Genomic DNA, 25,255 nt, shown 5'->3' on the forward strand with positions numbered 1-25,255 from the left:
GAGTGGCAGATAATATCGGTGTCTGATAATTGCATAATTTGTAAATAGATAAATTGTGATACCTTTGACATTGCAAATATACTTTGGTATCGATGATGTTTACATGTAAAATAAGTTGTAATCGCATTCTTTTACTATCTAGCCTGACAGTGATCGTTTTTTTCATGAATATATAGGATTAGAAAAAAAAAAAAAAAACACAAACTGTTTCTTTGTATTTATTTTAAATTTAACATTTATTGTCAATATTGGGCTTGCGGATCATGTGGATACTAGGGTACTCTTTGCTGTGTGTGGATGACCATGTCGGTCAGCCACCACCGAAGACCAATTTTGACCCAGGAAAAACTGTTGCTAAAAAGAACATTATGTCATGTATTTGGTGTAATGCAATGTGTTTATGTGGTTTAAGGTTCAAAAAAACATTATTTTCCATATAATGTACATTACTGTTTCTTTCTGAAATGCATACATTTTTACAAAGCTCATCATTCTGAAAAGCGAGGTGTATGCTGATTGGCCAGCTATCCAGTGCGTTGTGATTGGCTGAATACCTCAAGCATGTGACGGAAATGTTACGCCCCTTACCATGAAGCCGGCAAGATGAGACAAAACCAATAAAACCCATTACAAACGAGTCATTTGTTGCATCCAGTGGGGACATAATTATTGATTATAATGACTTATACAGTGTTTTTATGCATTGCGTTGCATATCACACTGCGTAAACATAAAACCATGTCTGCATTTGTGATCGGAGAAACGACAAACAACAAGCACTACTCTACACTGCTTAAAACTCGAGTTTGAATCATCAGTGGCAAATTCTTTAAATATAAAAAATGTACTTACAGGCTGTGAGTCAGAAGTGCCAGACTGTCCTTGCAAAGTTGGAACTGACCAACTTTATAGAACAGCCTTTGAACACAGACCCATTGTAGGCTAGTCTGCAGGTTCAGGAAACAGTCCTCCATAAAATGCGTCACACAGCATCACATACTGCGGGTTTGAGTGAGGAACGGCCGGCGGACTTGAGAACAGCGCGGCCAGCGGATTCGACAGAGGAGCAGCCGTTGGGGAACCACATGTGACGACTCCAGGCTGGACTCCGCTTCATCCACAGTGAAAGCCAATCCACCGATTCCCAGCACGAAGTTGATTTATTTCCTCAATGACCAGCACGGATCAGCTCTAGGCATGACGGAGCGGATATCATCCTCGTTTGGGAGGCCAAATTAGAGTCAACCACTGCATTTTAATCATGATCCAAACAAATGCATCATGAGCAGTTTTGAATCCAAATTAGATTGTATAATTTTGAAATTTATAGCAAAACAGATTGGTCTGACTTCAGTTTTGTGAAACCATACATAAAAAATATCTGCATGAAACAGAAACAGCAGACGAGCTGAACTAGACACAGATTCACTCTCTGCCTGCAGGTGGCGCTTAAAGCGTTTCCTTGGCTTCCGCTGTAAACAAAGCAGCGCTTCACTTATTAACTTTAATATGCTTTATACAGAGGCAAGATGAAAATAAAAAATACCATCTAAACTTTTCTAAAGTAAGTTCTCCTCAGACATGCACTCATGTAAACTCCTACCCTTAATTGAATTGCGACTTGTTTACCATCTCAACCAATTTAAATAATCACATATTTTAATCGATTTTCGCTCGCGGTTAATCATTACATCCCTTATATATTTTCATCAAGCACTTTAGCCAAAACAGTTTCACTGCTTTAATTTAAACCAAACTTTGTGTAACACTAAGGTAGTGCACAATGACTGGTGGTTAAATTTCCACTTCCTGTGAATTGATATGTTAAATAGTTCCCCATGCTGTTTTGCACTCTCTACAGTTTGGAATTGAAAACAAGATGGCTGCATACTCTCTGAAGTCCACTTTGTATCAGCCAACTGGAACGTTCCCAAAATATTTCATAAGCTATAACAATAAATATGAGACTATTACAGACTGAAAAATCACTGCCGCAAAAGGAAAACTTGTTTTGTGTAGGTCAAAGTCTGGGTGAAAGTCCCTCAGCAGTAAATTAATTCAACACAACGTCATAAACAATAAGTCAAGGTCCATGAAGTGCACAATCCATTTTTAGGAGCCCTTGAGTGCCACTATGCCTCCAGAAAATGCAGAGTGCGCATCCAAAACAAATCCAAAGGGCACAGTCTAAAGTTACGACCCTTATGAGACACCATCCCACACCATCTTTAAATTATCACGCTGACCAGTCGACATCTTGGACCTGAGCTATTGCATATCAAAGGAGGAACACCATGAGGAACACCAATGACTGTTTTGTCATTTTGAATGAACAGGTGTAGTATTTCATCTGGATGCCCTCCACTGAGGGAATAAATAATGCAGCTAGGTTGGTCTCAAGAACTGAAACAACAACACACAATAGTGAAACCATTTGGCACAATGTGCACTCGGTCGCAAAGGCAAAACAATAATTTTGTTGAACTCAGGCCTTGTCCTTACAATCCACCCAGTCTTAATTCAAGTTTCCACAACAAACTGATCAGAAATGAACTGACGTGACTCCTCCAACCTGCTCAAATGGAGGGTCCTCCTCCGTCTACAGGGCTGAAAGTCCAATCCACAAACATAACGATAATGACACCAAAGAGCGATAATGTTGGAACTGCCTTCAGAATTTTTTTTCTAACTGATGAATGATAAAACCATTGACATTATATCCAAATTTGACGGGCTTGAGCATTTAAAGCAGTAGACGACTGCAGTGTGCGCTTATAATAAACAGAAAAGTTACCATGCATTGCTGTGGATGCTAATATCTTTATCATTCATTGTGAGACCTGGCCTTAAACGTCCCACAGATTTCAACAGAACTGGAATGCTTGCCATTCATAAAGTTCTACATATCTCCTGCATATTTATGTTTTGTGTATTAAGGGAGGTCCAATGTTGATTTAGACTAGACTTGTGCCGTATTCGGTAATGCGATATATCGCGGTAATGAATATGCACGATATTGTTATCGTGGGCACTTCTAAATACCGTGAATAATTATATATTACAAATGATTCAGAATTTGGAATGCATTTTCAGAATATTTTTCCCATCAACTGCTCAAATGCACAACACCGCTGTTGCGCTCTGATGTAAACAAGCACGTAAGAGAAGCACATGGGGGAACACGTGAGAGACGCGCTGAATGAAAGCACGTTTACTCTCTGACAGCAGATGGCGCTAAAATGCAGCCCTCACTCTGTAAACCCCATAAATAAATCAGATGCTACCTTCTAAACCACATTTAAATAATTTTAATTAGCCATTCAGATGTGTGGATTTGCTATGGTGTTCATCACAGAGCCAAATATTTAAATATTTAGACTTAATAGGCTTATATTTATTTTCAAACTTTTTTTTTTTAATCTGGACTACAACATGCCCTAGATATGGTTTAAAGTGTTTTGATTCTTTAATGTTCATTCACACTTTACATTATGGCTTCTTTAGTTAACAAAACCTGCCAATGAAAAAATTCTTCTGAACATTCATTAATCTGAGGTATTCCAATATTTAATAACACATTGTTAAAATTGAAAGTTGCATCTGTGTTATTTAATGAGCTAACATGAACTAAGACATATTTTTTTTTACAAAGATTAATAACTTCTATAGCAAATGTAGCTATTGCTCATTTTTTAGCTGTGCATTTATTGAATGACCACTATGCGATGTACAAACTGATTACACTATATTTTATGAATTGCACTGTATTTTATGTAAAATCATTTTCTATTTTTAAACTGTCTTAAATTCTTTTTAAAACAATTTTCAAATAATAAACAAAGTTCTTAAATTGCTTTAATTAGTTTAATCTTAAATTAGTTTTTTTTTTTGTGGTTATTATTCTTCATGATTTTTTTTACTTTCTTTTATGTAAAGCACTTTGAATTACCATTGTGTACAAAATGTGCTATATAAATAAACTTTCCTTGCCTTGAATGTTAATGCATTAACTAAGGTTAACTAATGAGGTCTTATTGTAAAGTGATACCTATTGGTCTTTATAGTTCTTTTGCACTTTAATGTGTAAAACTTTTAACTTTATATATATATTTTTTTGTATTGCTTTATTGTATTTAAATTTTCAGTTATTTTTTTTTTATAAGAAAAAAGTTATTTAACCTGTTATGCTGTATTATGACCACTTTTTTGAAACTAAATTTCAATACCGTGATAATACCATATACCGTGACAAAAGCATTATCAATTAATCGCAACAGGAAAATTTGATACCGGCATATCCCTAATTTAGACGCCAACGTTTTTCAAAGCATCTTCTTCTGTGCTCCACAAAAGAATGAAAGCCACACAAATTTGGTGAGTCAATGAGAAAATATTTATTGAAAGGTTGATTTTCATTTTTAAATACTTTGGCCAACTTGATTATTCAGACCTCTAATCTCTTTTTACCATGTTTAAATCCAATCTTTCCCAAATAAATCTAAAATTAGCACAAAAAAAATTCAGATTCTGTCCATCCAAGCCTGGTGACGGGTTACATCATAACTGAAATCACCATAGACACATTACGGGACATGTCACCCACCCAATATTATGTTTTAAAGTTGTGATGAAGCTTAAACAGCGACAGATTTTTCTTCTGTATTTTGACGTACATCCAAGTCTAATGGCTTGGAAAATGGAAAAGAGCAAATGTAGGGTGGGTTCTATGCATCGGCTGCTGATTGGATTTTAAGATGAAGGCAGATGATTGGAGAAGTCCTGCATACGTCACCAGAGGGTAGTCTGATGTTTTCATCCAGGAGATCTAGTTATGACATTTTAATTTTAAAATTATGTCATCCAAAAATTTTTTTTAATTAAATGCATCCATAGATGAATCATTTACAATCAGATCTAAAACATGACCCCCCCCCCCCCCCCCCCCCCTTGTCAATCAATCAATCAATCAATATGGGATTTTTCAAATTTAGACTCTTAACCCTAACATTTATGTCCCATAATTGTAAATACGTTAATAATTCTTGTTTTACATGGCATTCTACTACACTATTTGATGATTAACTGACCTTAAATGTCAGCCAGATACACCACAGGGCTAGAAATGGGGTTAGGCAGTCATGCAATGTCATGAATCCACTTAGACTTCACCAAGGATCTAACCGGTCTGAATGGGATGAGGGGTGGTTTCCAAAGCAGAGGAAATCTAAAAAAAGATTCCTAGCCATAGAGCACGCTCTCCATCACACTGACCCACAAGAAACAACATTAAGATGAGAACAGACAGACTCGTTTGGCTGGAGACATGACACCCAAAGCGTGTTCTGACATCAATCCAGTGCAACAGCATTTAGTCTGGCAAGCTGTCAAACCCCAGTTATGGCCCATCGGCATGTGTCATCCAGCACAGCCACATCAGCAGGACTCATCTCAGCCTTTAAACCTCGATTCGTGTTCATCAAGCATCGACATGTGTGTTAAGCCCGTGTAAGTGTCAGTAAGGGATCAGCTCTGACCTGGAGAGATGTTTCAGGATCTGTTTCTTGATCAATCCAGCCATGGCCGGTATCTCATCAATCACTTATCCAAGGACAGGCGGCAGATTTTGGGAGCTGTGCATTTTAGGTGTCCTCCGGTCAACCGGAGTGTTTTCTTCTGGATAATGAAGCGTCGTAATTAGCGAATCTACGCATAGAGGCGTCCGTCGCTACCGCTTCACCGTCGGGTCCATGTTGAATGCGCAGTGACGCGTCGGTGGACAAACGCGCGTGTGCAGAAGCACCCCATGAAAATGAGGCTCGCCCAAATCCGTTCAGCCAATGGGAATCTGCCTTGACGTTCACGTCACTCCATGTCGAAATAATATACTTTTAGCATGGGCCTTAATATATAAACATAACTTTACCCCTCACCTGGAATAATCAAAATATTCTTTACAAAAATAGGCCTTTATTTTTGATCAGTGGTTTAATAACGGTTTACTTTTAGTATTGCAGCTATTTAACAATTATCTATCTAACAATTATTATATATATTTCTTACCAATCAACATTATTATTGTTTTTTTCTTTCTCTCTCTCTTCTCAATTTTCTTTTGATACATGAAAATGGCATTTATACATGTTGATATATTTTATATATTGTATACAAAATGTCACCTCTGTTATGTTTATAAGCATAATAATAATAATAATAAAAAGAAATAATATACATTTTAATTAAAAAATATTTATTTTATTTTATATTGCTTTGAGCATATTAATAATAATGTATATTCTATTTATAAAATTATCCATAAAATCAAATCTAATTTAATAAATACAAAGACAATATTATTATTATTATTATTATTATTATTATTATTATTATTATTATTATTATTATTATGGAATGTCCTTTGCAAATAGCTGTTTATTTGTTTGTTTATTTGTTATCTTAGATATGTTATTTGGATATGTTTCATATTACTGTAATAAATCTAATTTTAGCCATTTTTATGGTTTGAAACAGAAAACAACAAAAAGGCATGTAAAACATGCAGTTTCTTAAATTTCTTATATCATTTTTTGTTCAGTTCTATTTTCCTATACATTAGAAATTGAACAAACACTGATCAAAATACAATTATAATTCAACTGTTTATTGTTGATTGAAAATGCCATATTCACAATGTGGCAAATAGTAAACTTAACATCCGTCGATATATCAGAAGTGATATATTAGATTTAAAAAAAGAAAGAAAAACACACCATAAAAAAATATGATTAAAAAATTATTCTTTTTCTAAATTCTTTCACTTTTTTCTTTAACATTTAAAAATATACTGGCAATGCCACCCATATATTTTTATTTTTGGTTTTGTTTGGTTATATCGTTCTGAATGACATCTTTACAGTCCTAAAAAAGGCCTTACTGTCTCTAACTGATCTCGAAATTGTTTAATTAATGCATGCTATCATATTATAAGTTATAACTAATATAACCAATAGAGGGCGACAAAGGAACACAGGTTAACGGGGATCACACTGTTGTGCAAGTAACACACGTCCATAATACTAGACACATTATATTAGTACAGTGCAGACGAGGACAGTTGAATAACTATGCAAATTACAAAAATAATTTGTTTAGTCCATTTTCAAAAGATTTAAAAACGGAGCAACATACTGTCCTTGGCCTGGCAGATTAATGCATTACAGGGAACTCTGTAGTAAAATAATATATGATTTAAAAAACTGAAAAAAAATCTAATTAAACCATTTGAATCAAGCTTTTCATTGCAGTGCATAACAAAGTCATGGGTTTGTGATGCACTGTATAGGCAGCACAGTGTTAGTCCAATATAAGCTCAACAATGAGCTCCTCGCAAACTCGAAAATTCATCAACATACATTACATTCACTTGGTCTCTACCGAATCCAACAGAAGTGAATCTTTTCTAATATATGGCTGATAATGATGACAGTTTTTATAAAGGTGATGTGTCTAGTTTAATGACCTCCTTTAAATAATCAAAATGCAGTGTGAAAACCCATTTGAATAACAAGACCTGGAATTTCAACTCCAACCACTTCGTTTCATGCTTTCAAAAAGCTCCTTCACATTTTGCATGTCCTCTTTCAACCTAGCGGGGGCATCTGTCTGATCCAGCTTCTGCGAAACCTGTAAAGCATTAAAAATGAAAGGTTATGCTGCTGTATAATTACTTCGCTAAATCTTAATTATTATTCATTCCTGACCACACAACTTTCAGATGGTTTTCTAGGGGAATACACAGTATCAAATCTCTTTTCTCTTTTAGTTCAGGATGTGAAAGTGCTGTTACATTTCTTTAAAGAGGCAAAATAGGTTTCCTTAACAGAATTTCGGTGGCTTCAATGTGCCTGAAAATCCTGTGAAAATGTTCTGTGAAACTGCCACGACTGCACAAAAGAGTACATGTTCGATGATAACCCAGGATTCGTACCTCATTGAAGTAGCGGAGCATGTATTTGTAGAGTTCACGCAGAGCCGCAGATTCATTGAATTCATTTTGATGTTTCTGATAAAGAAGGTGAAAAATGATAAATTGTACCTTTTAAACCCACTTAATAAAAATTTTCCACTCTTGGCTGCTAATAGATGATAAATTGTACCTTTGACTCCTCTTGAAGAAATATTTTCAACTCTTGGCTGCTAATAGAAGTCTGGTCCTTTATTAACTTGTAGTACGACTTCACTTCCTGTTTGTACTGAGGGATGTCTTTGGCGTAGAGTAGCTTATTGGTTGGTGAATGCTGTAGGAGAAAAAGAGAGTCAATAATGATCTCTGTGATATTCACAGTTTTCCATGTTAGGTTTCAGTGGTTACCTTGTCCAGGTTTTGCTCAGCAAGGGAGAAGGAGTCCATAAAGGCCTGAGCGATGACGGACAGACAGCCGTCCAGGTGAGGTGTCTTCTCCATGTCACTGAACACAAAGTCAGGGTTCTTCAGGATGTTCACCCAGAAACGAAGTGGAAGGCTGATGGGGAGGTTTGACAATCCATTTTAGTTGTGCATGAACATATAAGCGTTAATAAATCTTTGTGAGGCAGGAGTCAGAGCAGCTGCTGGTGGAGCTATGCAATGACTGTGTGTTATCCAGCACCTGTTTGTTTTCCAGATGTGAAGAACATCTGGATCTGAGATTTTTTTCCTCTCTGCTTGTGCATCCAGGAAGTCGAAAAAGTACTTGACAGCCAATGGGGCCTTGCTGTTAGGCAACCCCCAGATACTCCTAAACAGATTCTCCACAAAAGAATGGACTGCCACCTGGTGGACACAATGAGAGCTTATTACATATATACATATGTGTACATAATACACACTCGCTGACTGTCCGTTTTATCTGTCCTTCCATCCATCTGTCTATCTATCTATATCTGGCTCCATCTACATCTGTCTATAATAAAATGCTTCTATGTGTCAATTATTCTCACCTTGGTGGAGAGCAGCTTGGTGAGGTACATCTCTTTGAATTTTAGTGCTTTTTTCTCTGGATGTTTGCTCAGGTCTGTGTCGATATCTGGATCAACCTAGACCAATCGAAAAGTCCTTGTTATTATGTTTATTTGAAATAGTCTTTCATTTTTATTGTTGTAAAGTTATTTTACAACAATGTCTTCTTATATATATACTGACAGTGTTTCTCATCTAAATGTTTAAGCTTTTATGTCTCATTATAAGAAGAGGCAAAATGCTATCTTTGAACAATTTAAACAAAACAAAGATTCTTATGTTCAGATTTACTTAAAAACATTTCCTCTTATTTAAACAGGAAGATGCTGGCAAAACCGAAAGTGTCACACACCCACACTATCTTCTCTGCAATCTCTCAATGCAATAGCATCTAGATAACACACAGACTTAATGACCCATGGAGGAAAACACAACACAGTATTTACTTGACAGATCATTAGGTGTGTCAGTGCAACGAGAAGGACACACCAGAACAAACATTGTGCAGAAGTATACATGCCAACTAACCAGATGGAAGTACTTGACAGCGAAGTTCTCATCATCTGTGAAACAAAATACCATAATGATGAGTAAATAAACAAGCTATGTCAAGCTGATACTGGCCCAACAGTCATGTATTATTGTGCTTTACACTGAAGAGAGGATGTGTTACAGTACTCAAATCTCTATTGTGGTTACAGCGGGTTTGAGTTGGAACTTAAAACGGCCACATGTCGGAACCCAAATCTGCACAATGCAGATGCACTCCAAAAGAGACCATGAGCACACATGCAAACATAACTGAATGCGAAGAAACCATGTGTTCATGCACGCATTTCAAAATCATGGACCTTGACGGATATTAAACAACATTCTTACACCACGAACAGATCATTGATCATGCTAATTAAATGTACAACAATATCCGTTACATATAATAAAATGTTCATCAATAAGTTCATGAAAGTTATATAAGGCTATCAGAATATTTATGTTGCATATGTACAGGAAAAGAGACTTCACCAACAGATGTACCGCTTGGTATACAGACACAAATATAACTGATACCACCACTTCCTGTAAACAAGGCCACATTTTATCATTGTGTTTCACTGTTAGAAGGTTGCCTGAGAATTTGGAGTCTTTGTTAACAGCACCTGTTCAGCTTAAAAGTGATAGTTCACCCCAAAAAAGAATAATATTCTAATCATTTACTCCTCAGCAAGTCATTTCAAACCCATGTGACTTTTTTTTTTCTTTTGTCTGTGGAAAACAAAAAAGGATGTTGTTTAGCAGACTGTTAATGCTGCTTTCTTCCATATAAAGACATTAAATGAGGAACAGTGTCTGTCAAGCTCCAAAAGCACCATAAAGCATTCATAAGGCTTCTGATGTCATATGACAGCTTGTGTGAGAAAAATACACTGAAATTTCAGACTTTCTTACTCTTTCTTGATAGCCCTGGACACCAATTCCTATTTTTTTTCTTTGTACGGAATATGAAGCTCAAACATTCTGCTAAACTATTCTTCTTATGTGTCACAAGGGAAAAAAAAGTCCTGCAGGTTTTGAAAAAGATGAGAGTGAGTGAATGATTGCAGAAATTGTCATATTTTGGCTGAACTTTGCCTTTATTTAATCTTCTCTCAGATGATATAATATTGTTACAGAACACATCTGGATGCACTGTGTTACATAAAAAAAAGTTTTTTTTCTTCTTCTTTCCCTGAATGCCCACATTATATGTCACAATACTGAATGTTTTGAAGAGTTGGGTGGGTGGGGGGACTTCTAATGAGTTGTCAGTTGTACAGATATTAACACTCAGAATGGATTGCAAACCTACTTTTAAGTACAATAATAAAGTAACAACAAATGCAACAGCAAAATAAACCACCCACCATGGATTGACTGTGATATTGGGCATGGCATTGTTTCAGTTGACATGGTGGTTGATTTGAGGAATCATGACTCACCCTTTACACTGCTTTGAGACCTCAGTGGTGCATGTACTTTTGTTGTGATAACTTTAATGCATGCTCCATCTCCAACCTGGATGGAAATACATATTTAAAAACACAAACTCTGAAAAAGCTGAGAAAATAACTACTGTGCTGCAGTAGACTATGGATGTGTTCTAAGTTTGCACAACAGTTTAGCATAAGCTGGGTTTATTTGGCCTTGTGATACAAGCTTTGCAAGTGAAAGGTCATTCTAAAATACCTCAACTAAAGCCCAAAGCCACCCTGAGAACATAAAAATACTGTGCAAGACTAATCAGTCAAACTTTTTTTGTGGGCTTTCATCTGTCAAATTTGTATGCACACAGGACCGAAGCCACATTTAACAGCCACAGAGTAGATTCAATATGAAACAAAGCAGTGATCATAATCAAGCTGAGGATGTGTAATAAAAAAAAATTATGTCATTTATGTTAATGCATGGCACTGGTGTTTTCTCTTCTACTCATCAGTGTGGTTTCTAATACTAAGTTGGTCTGAGTTTCTTCTCCTTATCTCATCCGTGTCACACATATATCATTTTGTGTAGAATTCAAATGGGTCTGATACGATTTATTTTCTGCACTGACTCACTCACACATATGATCTGCTCTGTTAGCGTGACACAACACAAAACCAGACTGCATTCACCCCAGTGGAAAACATATTGACACTGTCTGAATCATTCCCTATCCCCTATGCAGTGCACTACGTGCCTTTCACCAAACAGTAATTCTGTGAACAAGTGACTGATTTTCAGCAGCAGCTTCAGCGATTATTTATAGTGTAGGGGGCGGGGCTGATACAGAAGAGCGTAAGCTGCTTGCGTACGGCTCAGATTTGTCAAAATGGTGCTACGCTGATTTGGAGAGACACAGTAGAGAGGAATTGTTGAATAGTCGTTATTTTTGTTTTCCTCATGTACAAAAAGTATTCTCGTCACCTGATAACGTTACGGTTGAATCACTGATGGCATAAGGACTATTCTGACAATGCTTTTCATACTTTCCTGGACCTTGACACTGTTATTTATTTGGCAGTCTATGGGACAGTCTCAAGCCTCCCTGTTTTCATCCAAAATATCTTGAACTGTGTTCCGAAGACGAACGAAGCTTTTACGGGTTTGGAACGACATAAGTGATTAATGACAAAATTTTCAGTTTGGGATGGAGCATCCAATTAAAACAAACACATACAAAAAAAAAAAAAAAAAAAGTCATTATTTAATTCATACTTAAATAGAATATATTCAAATTCAAACTAACAACAATGAAAAAAAACAAAACTAAATTAATACCTAAAGACTTTTAATAATCATTCTAATTCTATAAGAGTACTGGATTCCATGTCACAGCTATAATGACAACAACAAAGAGGAACTATATGATTGGAATAATGATCAGCCAATCAGAATCCATCTTGCCATAAAGAACTTTTAAAACAGCAAACGACTGCAGAATGTTTATTAAATATAGCTGTCTTTACAGTTGTCATTCTTGGAGTGAACGGGCTTTAAGCCAAAAGTGCCCAACCCTAAGCCTTTATCATTTTCTGGTCTCTATATATGGCCCACATTGGATTTTGTTTTATCAGCTGTCTGTTTGCTTAGAATATACTCACTTGTCAAAAATGATGTTTACACTGTTTGTTGTTCTCCTGCGCTCACCTGATAATGTTTTAGAGTGTTCAACATGGTAACAGGCCCCCGAATCGCTGAGGTCTCATCGACTTCCTGTAGCATGACAAACCTTCCTTCCTTTTCATATTCTGCGAGTGCACAAAAAAAAAACAGAGAATACAAACAAGAATTAGGTCGGCGGATATTGCGACTGGCAACCTGAAACTGTGTGTTATCAACAGACCTAGGCTCTATAAGGAAGTTCTATAAAATATTATGATCATCAACTGTGAGAGAGTGAAAAACAGGGTGTCCACTAACCGATTTCTATATCCCTGATCGGCTGGAAGGGGAAACCAAATTTGCGCTGAAAGGTCTGTAAGATTTTCTCCTTGACCTGCTGTATTGTGTCACATGTCAGTGCATTGACCTCTAAAGGTTCACTGACCTCTCCTCCAGTCCCCACAGCAAACACAACCTTCAGTTTCTACAGAGGGCGAAAACATAAAGCAAACAATTTAATGACTAAAGAAGTAGCAATTTTAATGAGAATGAATGGAGAACAAAACTATTTAAGGAACAAGCATCCAAAGAGCTCAAAATAAAAAATAAAATATGACATGTAATCGTCATCAAAAAATATTGAATGTTCAATTTCAGAGACGTTTAAAAAAAAAAAAAGTTGCTGGAATTACAAGGGGAATCATATTCTGCTTTTAATGTGTTTCAAATCACTGGAGCCGTTCATACAGACAATATTCAATAAACTTTAGTAAAAGAAAACCTTATTTATAGACCATTTTTCTCTCATTTACTCGCTTGGCAGAACAGGTACAGTCCAGTTTTGTGAGAGGAAGGCTTGTGCAAAACTGATATCCTCTGCAGAAAGCAAAATGCAGAAGCACAACGGTCACAGTAGTATAAATGAACTGCTGGTAATTTTGGGGGGAAGATGGTCTGGTCACATGATGCTGTCCACAAACCATTATTTATATTTATGCAAGTGTGTTTATGAGTAAAAAACTGCTAGTGACCAACCGTCCAACCACACTCAATGTGAGAACTGCAGGTCAGAAAAGAATCAAGAAATGAACATGACGGGAAACCAAAAAATGATAAATAAAAACCTCTATGGCCCAACATTAAAGGGATAGTTCACCCCAAAATGAAAATTCTGTCATCATTTGCTCACCCTCAAGTTGTTCCAAACCTGTATGAATTTCTTTCTTCTGCTGAACAGAAAGAAGATATTTTGAAAAATGTGAGTAACCAAACAGTTTCTGGTCCAAATAGACTATTTTTTCCATACTAAGGAAGTCACTGTGGACCAGCAACCTTTTGGTTACCCTCATTCTTTAAAGGGGTCATATGATGCTTTTTTTAAAGATCATTATTTTTGTATTTGGTGTAACAGAATATGTTGACATGCTTTAATGTTCAAAAAACACATTATTTTTCAAATATTGCACATTATTGTAGGTCCTCTATGCCCCGCCTCTCTCAAACGAGTCGTGACAGACACCGTGATTCCTTCCGTGAAGCGCAGTCTGCTCTGATTGGCCAACTGACCCAGTGCATTGTGATTGGCCGAACACCGCAAGCACTCGTCAGAAATGTAACGCCCCTTTCCATAATCATGAGCTTCATCTTTCTAAAAAAATTTAAAGACAATTAATAATGTCCTCAGTATTACCATCAGTTCAAGCCAGAAAGGGGAAGAGAGTCGTGTGACAGACACAGTGATAAAGCTCGTATGTGTTTGCAGTTCACAAGCCACAGACGGTTAAGACATCTGACTCCACTGTGACCCTGTCTCTCTCTCTCACACACAAACAAAAATGACCGCCAAAACTCCGCATTTGAACAGTCAATAGCAAATACTTAAACTAATAACAAAACATACTTACAGTAGCTGATTCAGAAGTCCCAGACTGTTGTAGCAAAGTCAGAATTACCTCCTCTGGTTCACAAAACAGTCGTCCATAAAATGCATTGCTGTTCTGTTGTAAGTAATCTTAAAGATTCCTAAATGCATCTACTTTCGGAAGGCCAAATAAAGTGCTTCTGCTTTCACCTAGATACACACAACATCTCCCTGACATGGCTGCTTCAACACTAACCGCGGTTACTAAAACCACGCCTTCGTTCTTTGCGTGAACATTTGGGCAAATATTGCGCAAATATTTCCACATAGTGACGTAGATATGTGGGGGCATGTTTAAACGAGGCGTTTTAGCGGGGCGTGGCAGAGTCTTAACTTGGGTTTGAGACTTCAGTCTTTGCAACTTTACAGATCTTCTGTATGCACCAAGAGCTTAAGAATCCAAAAAGGAAGGAAAAATTGAAATCGCATCATATGACCCCTTTAAAATATCTTCTTTTATGTTCCACAGATGAAAGTATTCATCGTGATTGTAACAACTTGAGGAAAAGTAAATGACAACCAATTTTTTTATTTTTGGGTGAACTATGCCTTAAACAGTTAGTCAAGAGCATATACACATGTAAGAAAGCAACAGTCAGAAAATGATGTTTCTTGTGCAATAAACGTTGTGCAACCATAGAAAGGAAGTTACAGAATGGCTTCTGTGGTTTAAGGATGGACATGACGGCAACAGAAAAAGCAGAAGCTTATGAGCATTTAAAGAAAGAGGTTTAAAATGAACATAGCTAGCAAGAAACTTCTGCTCTTTTAAACCTTCCATTAGTCAAAGTTTCCACAAACATATTAAGAAACATAATCAAAGGAATAAATTACATTTTAATATATACTATAATAGAAATCAGTTATTTTAAATTGGAATAATATTTTACTAAATTACTGTTTTACTGTGTTTTGGATTAAATAAATGCAGCCTTGAGGAGCGTAAGGATATAAATCGCACTGACCTTTTAACCAAACTTTTTCAGTGGTTTTGAATGCAGGAAGGGAAATGTTTGGTGTTTTTGATTAAAACAGGGAATTATTAAAACATGAATGTGGCTTGCAAATTTCAGAAAGGTGTTTCTAAAGTTAGTACTTTCCATGACTGTTAATTTAGACAAACACTTCCTCATTTGCATAAAAGAGACCATAAAAGAGGAAATACTGACCAAGGCCTCAAAGTCCTGGGCTTGACAGAGAAGCCAGTCCTCGCTAAGAGTGTACAGAGCTTTCTCTGTCACCGAATCCACCGGCCCTTTAGAGATTTGCTGAGTCAGAGCTGAAACCAACAGGAATAGAGGCTGTCCTACAGATTCCTATGGAGGAAACACACATTTTATGCATAAACATATGAGCGCACATGGGCAGTTAAAGAAAATATGTGCTTTGGAATTCAACGATACAGTTGATCTTCAGACGGACCCTGAGGAAGCCGTACAGACAGATGGACACCCAGTTGGTAAGAAGCTTCTCCACTATGGACTCTGTACGGCGCAGGAGAAGTTTGGGATTTGCATTGCTGGACTGGTCCATCAGACTCTGCAGAAGGTCCTCCATTACCTCTGTGAGATAAAGCAGGTCTCCATGGAGGGCCAGAGTCAACAGAGATGCCACTGTACATCTGAGAGAGAGAGGAACAGAAAGAGAGGAACAAAATTACAAGGTATAAAGAACAGAAGAAAGATGAGTAGATCAAGTGTCAGACACTGAGTGCTACTGTTCCGCACCTGTCTCACAAATTTATATTCAAAATGCAATCAGAAACCAACCACAGCTTGTGTGTACTGTAGCTTCATTTTCTTCATTCATTTTGTACAATGTTGCATTCTCTTGTATTATTGTTTATTTTATTTTTGAATAACGATGCTTTGAGAAACCATCAAGTCAATAAAATATTCTGAAACTGAAACAAAATTTTAGTGTTTTATTTTCTTCATTTAAACTTCTATATTATTTATCAATTGATCATCTATACCATTTAATATGTTTTTAATTGATGCCATTTTTTGTATATTTTTATATTACTTATTATTTTGCAATGCTAGCTATTGTTGTTAAATCTTTAATCTAAATGATTGTGGGGTTTAATGGAATATTTGTCTTCGTGAATAAGAGATAAGAGGGAATGTCTCCATTTCAAGGTTTTTAGACATGTTGTTCCTCTCAGACGGATAGAAGACTTTTAGTTTAAAAGGTTTTGGGTATTTGACAAAACGCAGTGTTGTTGATTTTGGGTATCAGACAAAACTCTCCTTACTTGTTTTAGATACTAATCAAAATGGATATCTTCTAACGGGATCTAATTTAGAGATTGGATGCATTTTTCTTGCAAGGAGATTCGATCAAAGTGTTTTAAATAAATTTTGGAGCTTTGGTGTTGCTGACTTTATAGTTCATTTTTCTACTTGTTTTTTAGTCAAGCACCCATTTGAGGTGTATTATCTGTTTATGCTTCTAAGCAACAGACATCAAGTCAAGGCCTCAAAATAACCTGTGACCAGGTTTATCGCATCATCTTCAAACAGAAGTGAGAATATGTTCAAAGCATCAAAGCTTCTTAGATAAAAGTGCCTGCTAAATGCACATATATTTAAATGTCTTCGACTCACTTGTCTTTTATGCTGAAGTTTTTCTGCTCCTCTAATGCATGCACAAAACAGCTGAGAAACTGCTTATCTCTGATCAGTGCAGCAAAAGCCTGACATTTCTCATCAACAGTTGTCTGCTCAGAGTCCTGACCAGAAGAAAATGACACAGATAAGACATTTAGTTTTATATAGTGTCATACATTTATATTTCATACACTACATAAGACACTGCAGCATCTTACCTGCCCAATGTCTCTGATCATGTTTGCTGCCTGAGGGCCAGCCTAGAGAAAATATATATTACACAAACAAACACATATAGTAATTCCACAAGAAAAAAAAGGAATTTCAGATAGATGAAAAAAAAATAGTGAACCTCAGGAAAGAAGATTTTTGAGGCAAAGTGCTTGTAGTCCAAGAAAGGTATGGCTCCAACATTATCGATTAAATCAGATTTTTCTGTCTGCAAGTCAACAAAGCCTGTCAAAACAAACAAGCAAATGAACATAAATGCATAAAATAATCACAAACAACTAGGCATGAAACAGTTCTAAGAAGTATGTAAGCAATATAATAATGGGACACTTTTTATTATGGATGGATGCGCTTTATTGGACTTCTTTTGGACTATTTAAAAAAACACCCACTCACTGCCACTATAAAGCTTGGAAGAGCCAGGATATTTTTTAATAAAACTCAGACTGGGTTTATCTGAAAGAAGAAAGTCATATACACCTAGGATGGCTTGAGGTTGAGTAAACTATGGGGTAATTTTCATTTTTGGGTGAACTATCCCTTTAAGGATGTAACTACATTGCTTGTGATTCTTTTTTAGTGTAAGCCTATGGGATTTTTTGAATGTTTTATTGACTGCCATGCATATTGCTTAGGAAATTAATGGTTGCATGATTTGAGGCATCATTTGTGGCCTTTGCACAAATGTGTGGGAGGAGTTATGCACCAAAGTTGAATATTTAGGGTTAGCTGTGTGTTTATAACACTAAGCTTGAGTATGAGCTACGGTGACGCTTGCAAACGTCACAAAGACCAGCATTTCAAAGATGACCAACCTTGTCGTATATCTCTTCTGATGTTGCTTTCCAGCATTTCCAGTTGCTTGTTCATTCTCTCATTCATTTGTGTCTGGCTCTTACGGTGAACAATGACTCCAACTAGACAGATGAGCAAACACATACATTAGTATCTGAGGACTATTGTGAAAATATGTGACGTAAATCTGAAATCACTTACCAACAGCACCCAGAATTATGAGCAGAATCAATGCACCAAGGATGTATAAATATATTCCTTTACTACTTTGAGACTCAAGGTTTTTTAAAAAATTCCCAATACCTATCTGAAAATTATAGTAAAAGAAGGAAGATTTTGTAAGTAAGCTATATAAAGGTCATTAATAATTTACTTTATTTACTTAATTCATTAAGATAATTTGCTTAAAGACATGAATATTTACACTCACATTGAGTGAGTCCACTGCTGGGACGGCTCCTAATTCTCCTTTAATTTTACAGATGCTGGCATCACACAGACACTGCTGCTTAAACACACAGATAATGCTGATCTCTCTGTAGACCCATCACAGTCACCTCATTCATACTCAAATTCAACATATCTGCCCTTTTCTGAGAAACAGAGAGTGTGGGATGATTTGTAGGTTGTGTGTTTCACATGCTGATGTGCAGAAACATAATAATATTTATTGAGTGCCAATCAGTGGTCGGCATGCATGCCAAAAATGCAGACTGTAGACTAAAGTTAAACTCACTGTATCACTAAACTCACCTGAATGTTCACCTGTAGATCATTGGCCACCTGTACGGTGGTGAATCCAGTGAATCCTGGATCAGGATGGTAGGACAAATAATCCACACAGTCCACAGTGGAGTTCCCAACATTCAACTTCAAGCTAAACTGACCACTGCCATCATAAGGACTGGAGAGAAACCACAAATCCTGAAAAAGACAATGAAAATATGTCTCTAATACATGTGACATTTAAAGCTGCATGAAAACATTTAAAACAATTAAACAAAATAAAAAATAACAAAAACAAGAAAAAAACAATCATAAAATTAACTTAAAATTAACATAAAAATAATAAAAAAATTAAAATATTAAAATTCTACACTATTTTATTTAAATAAAAACAAATCAATTTGCTTGAAATGTTTAGGCATCTTAAGTTGGATGTCAGTAAGGTGATGGACGTTTGAAGACTCTGAAATTATAAACAGCTGACCTCTATGTATCAGATAAAGAGCTGTGAGCAACTGCAGCAATAATAAGCACACATCTTACCTCTGAGCTTGTGTTGTATTGTGTTTTCAGCACTTTATTAGAGGGGAAGACAGTAACTGATTCCACAAATTCCATATTGCTCCCCTGAACATGAATCTTCCTTCCACCACTGAATGAAAAGACATGTAAAACAACTTCAACAAGTATATTATATATACATTTAAATTCCCCCACTTATTTTTGTTTATGTGGCTTTTGCATGCACACAGATATATATATATATTACCATTTAAATTCCCCCACTTATTTTCGTTTATGTGGCTTTTGCATGCACACACAGACACACACTACCACACATTTCAGCAACCAATGGTAGTGAAACCCACCAAAAATCTTAAGAAAAGCCTGGCTGTCAGAAAACCGTTTAAGCAAGAATAGTCTAATAACAATCTGAGTTAGTAAACTGCAGATCTCAGAAACATGACAAATGATGCAGGAAATGACCTAATTACTATCATTTCTGCTTTCATTTTTTGCATATATAATTTTAAATCTGATCTCATCAGATCATTACTTTTCACATATAATTTTTCCACATTAACAGCATTCTTACAAATGTAATGACCTAAATGTTCTGTATGACATTAGATTCATTAATTATAGTGGGCAGTTGTCATGTTGAAGTGCTGATGGGATGTGGAAGTTGAAATGGTCTGACCTGCTCCAGCTGACTGTGGGCTGTATTCCAGTGCAGCTGGGCTGAGAACTGTAAGTGATGATGCTGTTACCATGACAACGGTCGTCAGGAGTAACAACACACACTTTCACTGTTCCTTTAGTTCCACTGGGAGGAATGTGGAACCTTAAAGTGTCACTGGAGCGATCAAACACTGGAGCTCTGAAGGTAAAGATATAAAGTATGATTTATCTGAATCTTCACACATTCATATATACGACTGAACAATCACAGAGTCTCACTCTTTAGGAATGCAGTCCAGATCCCCTTGAATACGGATTTTAGTAACAGATTCCAGGTTCCTTCCTCTTAGTAAAACATTGTTTCTGCCATGGAAAGAAACCTTGTTTGGCTCCAAAGAGAGAATCGCTGGCTTCTACAGGACACCAAAGTTTCAAAAATAACGGAGGTTAAGCAATATAAGCAGATTTTTACTCAAGCATGAAATAAATTTCTCAGCCTCTTCTAAAGTCATATTTATTTGAAATAGGAACATACTGAAAAAAACAATATCCCTATCCTGTGATGTTGGGCACATAATCAGTATGACACTTACATTGTAGACCATCTCAGAGAGAAGATATTTACATGCATCCTAAAGAGTAAAAAAATAAAACACCATATACTTCCTGAGTTCATTCAGTCAACACAATGATAGTTCAGCTATCAACACTGCATTAATATAAATTTATTAAGGTTTTTTTCCCCAATACAGATATACTGAAGCACTGGATTGTCTCACCTGTATGTGTAACTGCTCTCCAGGCCCATGTGTCCATTCACAACGCTTGGAAGAAGAGGACCAGTGACACCCAGATGAGACACACTGCACACACCTGCATTTAATTAATGTTATTTATAATTTAAAAATAGGAGTTCAAAATAGTCTTTCAAAACTCTTATTGACTCTGCGTTTTCTCACTGTGTATACGAAGCATTTGGTGAATTTTCTGTGATACTTGAGCAGTTTGTCAGTGTTAGCGTCTCTGTGATCTTCTGATCCTCAATAGTAACAGTAGCAGAGACTCTTAAACCTGAACAGATTATCAAAAATGTTTATAATCATAAACAATCATATAGCACATAAAAACTTCACTGAAGGAGAACCAACCTCCAGTGTATAGAATCTGATCAGGAAAACTACAGGAGCAGTTTGGAAAAACTGCAGGTGGATCAGACCCGTCACACAAGTTTACACTTCCTTTAGTGAAGGTACATGAGAAGGCAGGATTTCCTGTGCTCACCAGACTCAAGGAAAGATGTAGAGAAATCTGTGTAGAAGAGGGCAATGGCTGGTAAAGAGTAGTCTTGTAAATATTTTAAATTATAATTAAGAAAATAATTTTAGATATTGATGTCTACCTTTCTAGAAGAATTCTCTCCTATCTGAAAAGAAAACAGCCGTGTCTGAAGAGAGTTTTTTGGGATGGACACCCATGAAGTATTTGAGCATTCATCTTGAGCAGAACATCTAGATAAAAACAGCATTAACCATTACATGACTACAGAACTGTTTGCACACTGCTCATCTTGTCCATATAGATAATGAGAAGTTAACATGCTGTTCTACAATTAGGCATATTTAGTTTAGATGCAGCCTGGAGCAGATCTCGTGTGATGTGTGAAATTTCATGTGACATAGACATGCTAACCTGTGTGTGTTCACACACCAGCCACAGAGAGGATCCAGAGCAGCTCTGCAGTCTTTCAGAGTGATGTATTTAGCACACTGAACAATGGACTCTCTTCTTAACTACATCAAAAAACATGAGCAGAAAGAGACTGTATGACAATGCGATCTAATGCACAGTAAATTATCAGACATACTGCCTGATTTAGTAACTGCATAGTTTAATTCAGAGGTTTCTAACTGTGTGTCAGAGGAGAATCGCCTTTATTCACTGATTAAAACATTGTCTTGGATCAACTTTTTCAGGGTTAAAGGGCAAACCATTCCTTTATATTAAATACTTAAATAATATACAATACAAAAATGATACTGCTATAGTAGTATAGAATTATGTACTATTCAATATTAAGATGTTTCTGCTATAGTAGTATAGGGTGAAGTCGTATAATGGTTATTATTCAATATTGATGAGCCAGTTTGTGCTATAGTAATGTATATCTACTATACCATGACTGAGGTGCCCTTAAGCAAGGCACCAAACCCCCAACTGCTCCCCAGGCACTTGCAGCACAAATGGCTGCCTTAAGTGTGTTCACTGGACATTTGGTGTAACGTCACTTCAATGTCACCTGGCTCTCAACATCAAATTAAAAAAGCACTAAATCAAATCCATCATCTTTAGAGCGATGTAAATATGTTTGAAATCTACTGGATCAAAGTGCATTCTGGGAAGCACTGCTCGTTCATCATCAGATTTAAACAGCACTTTTGGACAGCCTGGAGTGAATTTCTCATCCAAAACAAGCTAGAAAAACAAACAGAAATACAAATCATGAATTTTGACTGTAGTCATTTAAATGATTAGGCAACAGCTTAGAGCCATAGCCTATGTGTAAATGAAAATGATGGACAGATATTTAAAAATGAAAACTCAGTGAGAATAGTGAAAATAAAGGCATGCGTGTTGGAGATAGAAGTGAAGCAGACCTTTATGAGTTGGCCATCACTGGTTCCTATGAACAACACAATCCAGGATCCACTTCTAACTGCTGCCACTGCTGACATTGAGCTGTACTTGAACACCACAGAGAGCGGCTGAAGTTCAGTATCACTCTGAAACACAGACAACAAAATTAAACTTTATATTTAGTTTTACGTTCAGCAACACAGATTCAGGTTAGTAAAATGTTGCTATCTTTAAAGTGTGTATAGTAACATGTTCCCAACCTCATAACCACAAGGCTTTTCACCAATAGCGCAGAAGCCCTTCACTCGTCCTTTAACATTACTGATGTCGTACAGAGCCAGCGCGCTGTTCTCCGGATCCTGCTGATTCTGTGCACTGAACACACCTGCCCAAATAACTCCGTTCACTGAGGGAATAACGGTGCAGGCGACGAGCACCGGACGAGCTTTATCACTGCAGCATCGTATCGTTGCAGCCTGTAGGGATTTGATGATGTCTATCTTTTTATCTTTAGAGCTGTTCATCCACAGGACGAGCACTTTCCTCTCGGAGTCAGTCTTTGTGTTGAGAAAAAAGTATGATTCTGAGGGTGAAACTCTCTGGAATCCATCAACAAACTCCACATCTCTCACAGTGCTCTGAATGATGGCATCTGATCCTTCAGCTATTTTTGAGAAAATCTCACCTGCTTGAGAATGTAAAGTGTTCCACAAGGTAACAACAGAATAGCTGGTATCTTGAGGTTTTGCGTCATCATCTTTTTTCCCAACCAAAAGGTACCTATTGCTACTTGTACCGGCTATGAAGGCAACAGATTTCTCATCCTGTCGCGGTCCTATCAGTATATTACTTTCATAGTAAATGCTGTTTGTAATGTCATTTATATCAAGAACCTCACAATATCCATTGTTTAAAGTCCCACACGTTATCAAGGTGCTGTTGGCGACAAAAGGCACCAGGATGTTGACTCTGTTGTGTTCAGTGGCATTAGTGATGTCTTTCCTCTTCTCTTCATAAAGATCGTGACTCATCTGATGTAGTCGATGATCAGTCAGAAATAACTTACTGTTACCAACTACAAAGTCCTTGATGTCTCCATCGAAGTCTTGCACATAACCGCAAATGCAGTATTTCAAAAGTACAAGAATTCCAAGTAATCTTCTCATCTTGCATATCTGATGAGCAGCTTAAGTTCAGAGATCTTGTCACCGCGATCAACTGCTCTCAGACGCGTCCACTCGTGAAGTGGATGGAAGTGAAAGCAGCGACTCTGAGGATGCTGATGACTTCCGCGCAACGCACCAACAAATCTGTAGCCCTGATTGCGACATTCAGATATTTTGTAAGTTATACAATTCCACGTTAAAACTAATGTCATGTTTAAACATAGAAGAAAAACGAGCCATGAACAAGCCCGTACTCTCTTGAACTCTATTGACAGCAGACTTTGTATTGAATAGTTTTGTGAAGTTCTGCAGTTCTTTAGTTAGCCTACTGCTGCACCCTTGTGGTACATATAAACAGCTTCATATTTAGAAAAGAACAGAATATATTAAATAGAATTTACTGCCATTTAGATATAATTTGCCTTTTGATGAGTTTTGCTAAAAACTATTTATTTCTATTTTCTGTATAATCATAAGCTTCACTGAACTAGTATTGTACTTTAATTACATTATTTTATAATATGTATATCATAGCTGTTGACATTGGAGTGTCATAATATACAAAAGGCATCCGTGTTTTAAGTAAAGAAAAAAAACTGTTAGTGTTTAATGTTCAGTTATGTTGGACATTTAAAAGAGTTCCTGTTGTTTGTTTTTGTGGTTAGCCTTGAGCTTAGGTTGTTGGATGGTTTTTGATGCATAATTCAAAGAAGTTATTTGTATTTGTATGCTGACATCTGTTCTGTTAGTTGCAAATGTTAACTTTTAACTAACTTTGTTTTAAAATTAATTGTTTTTGAGACTGCCATTTCCTCTACATAGTGTACACTGTTCATGTGCAGCCACTGGCCCCTCCTCCATAGTGAACTCGTGCACAATAGACATCCACAACCTAAAGAGAAGTGCCACTCTTCACACATTAACACAGTCGTAGCCCAAAAAGAGACATATGCATACATACATACTGAACTTTTCACATTAATTCTAACATGACATTTTCAAGTAAAACAAACTTATTAGGGCATTAGCCTACATATTTAGGGCACTGCAAATTGTGTTAAAACACAATCATTGTATTTAAAGGTTGTTTTACAAAGTTAATAAATCTCTATCTTGACTTTATTGGTTAATTTAGAACATTTAGGCTTGCTTTTAAATATGTATGTGAATGCCAAACAATTAAAAGAGGAGGATGGTTTTTTCACCTGCATTTAGATAAGCTTTAGAATGCTTTGAGCAAAGGTCAACACAGTAACCAAAGCAGGCAACAAATATTTCTCTGTATTTTTAGACCCCTGGCCTCATCTCACCACGCCACTTTCACTTCCATCCACTTCACAGGTAGACGCATCTAAGCGCAACTTCAACTGCA

The 25,255-nt window shown here is 36.5% G+C and overlaps 2 protein-coding genes across 5 annotated transcripts in view; both read right to left on the minus strand.

Annotated features, from left to right (window-relative positions):
- LOC109064448 (UHRF1-binding protein 1-like) overlaps positions 1 to 5,794 on the minus strand; it is a 31,793-nt gene extending 25,999 nt beyond the window's left edge. For 2 of the 4 annotated variants that reach the window (XM_042741042.1, XM_042741037.1), the window contains exon 1: positions 5,535 to 5,794. In XM_042741042.1, the coding sequence (XP_042596976.1) occupies positions 5,535 to 5,578 (44 nt within the window). In that variant the 5' untranslated portion in view covers positions 5,579 to 5,794. The remainder of the gene's footprint in view (positions 1 to 5,534) is intronic. The other 2 variants (XM_042741058.1, XM_042741051.1) reach the window with 1 other exon arrangement.
- An 843-nt stretch (positions 5,795 to 6,637) lies between these two features.
- LOC109074977 (plexin-C1-like) lies at positions 6,638 to 24,109 on the minus strand. The gene is given in 32 exon segments (XM_042741069.1): positions 6,638 to 7,680; positions 7,985 to 8,059; positions 8,154 to 8,294; positions 8,369 to 8,519; positions 8,646 to 8,809; positions 8,977 to 9,072; positions 9,524 to 9,558; positions 10,972 to 11,047; positions 12,662 to 12,762; positions 12,935 to 13,100; positions 15,707 to 15,853; positions 15,960 to 16,158; positions 17,147 to 17,271; positions 17,368 to 17,409; positions 17,502 to 17,605; positions 18,196 to 18,297; positions 18,377 to 18,482; positions 18,606 to 18,686; positions 18,688 to 18,768; positions 18,929 to 19,099; positions 19,445 to 19,553; positions 20,103 to 20,282; positions 20,363 to 20,496; positions 20,677 to 20,715; positions 20,863 to 20,956; positions 21,043 to 21,154; positions 21,232 to 21,391; positions 21,483 to 21,591; positions 21,773 to 21,875; positions 22,423 to 22,555; positions 22,738 to 22,863; positions 22,978 to 24,109. Coding segments are annotated over 32 exon segments (4,473 nt in total). The 5' UTR covers positions 23,884 to 24,109; the 3' UTR covers positions 6,638 to 7,575.
- Between the last annotated feature and the right edge of the window lie 1,146 nt (positions 24,110 to 25,255).

This window comes from Cyprinus carpio, chromosome A4 (assembly GCF_018340385.1).
Source record: "Cyprinus carpio isolate SPL01 chromosome A4, ASM1834038v1, whole genome shotgun sequence".
In the NCBI taxonomy this organism is placed as follows: domain Eukaryota; kingdom Metazoa; phylum Chordata; class Actinopteri; order Cypriniformes; family Cyprinidae; genus Cyprinus; species Cyprinus carpio.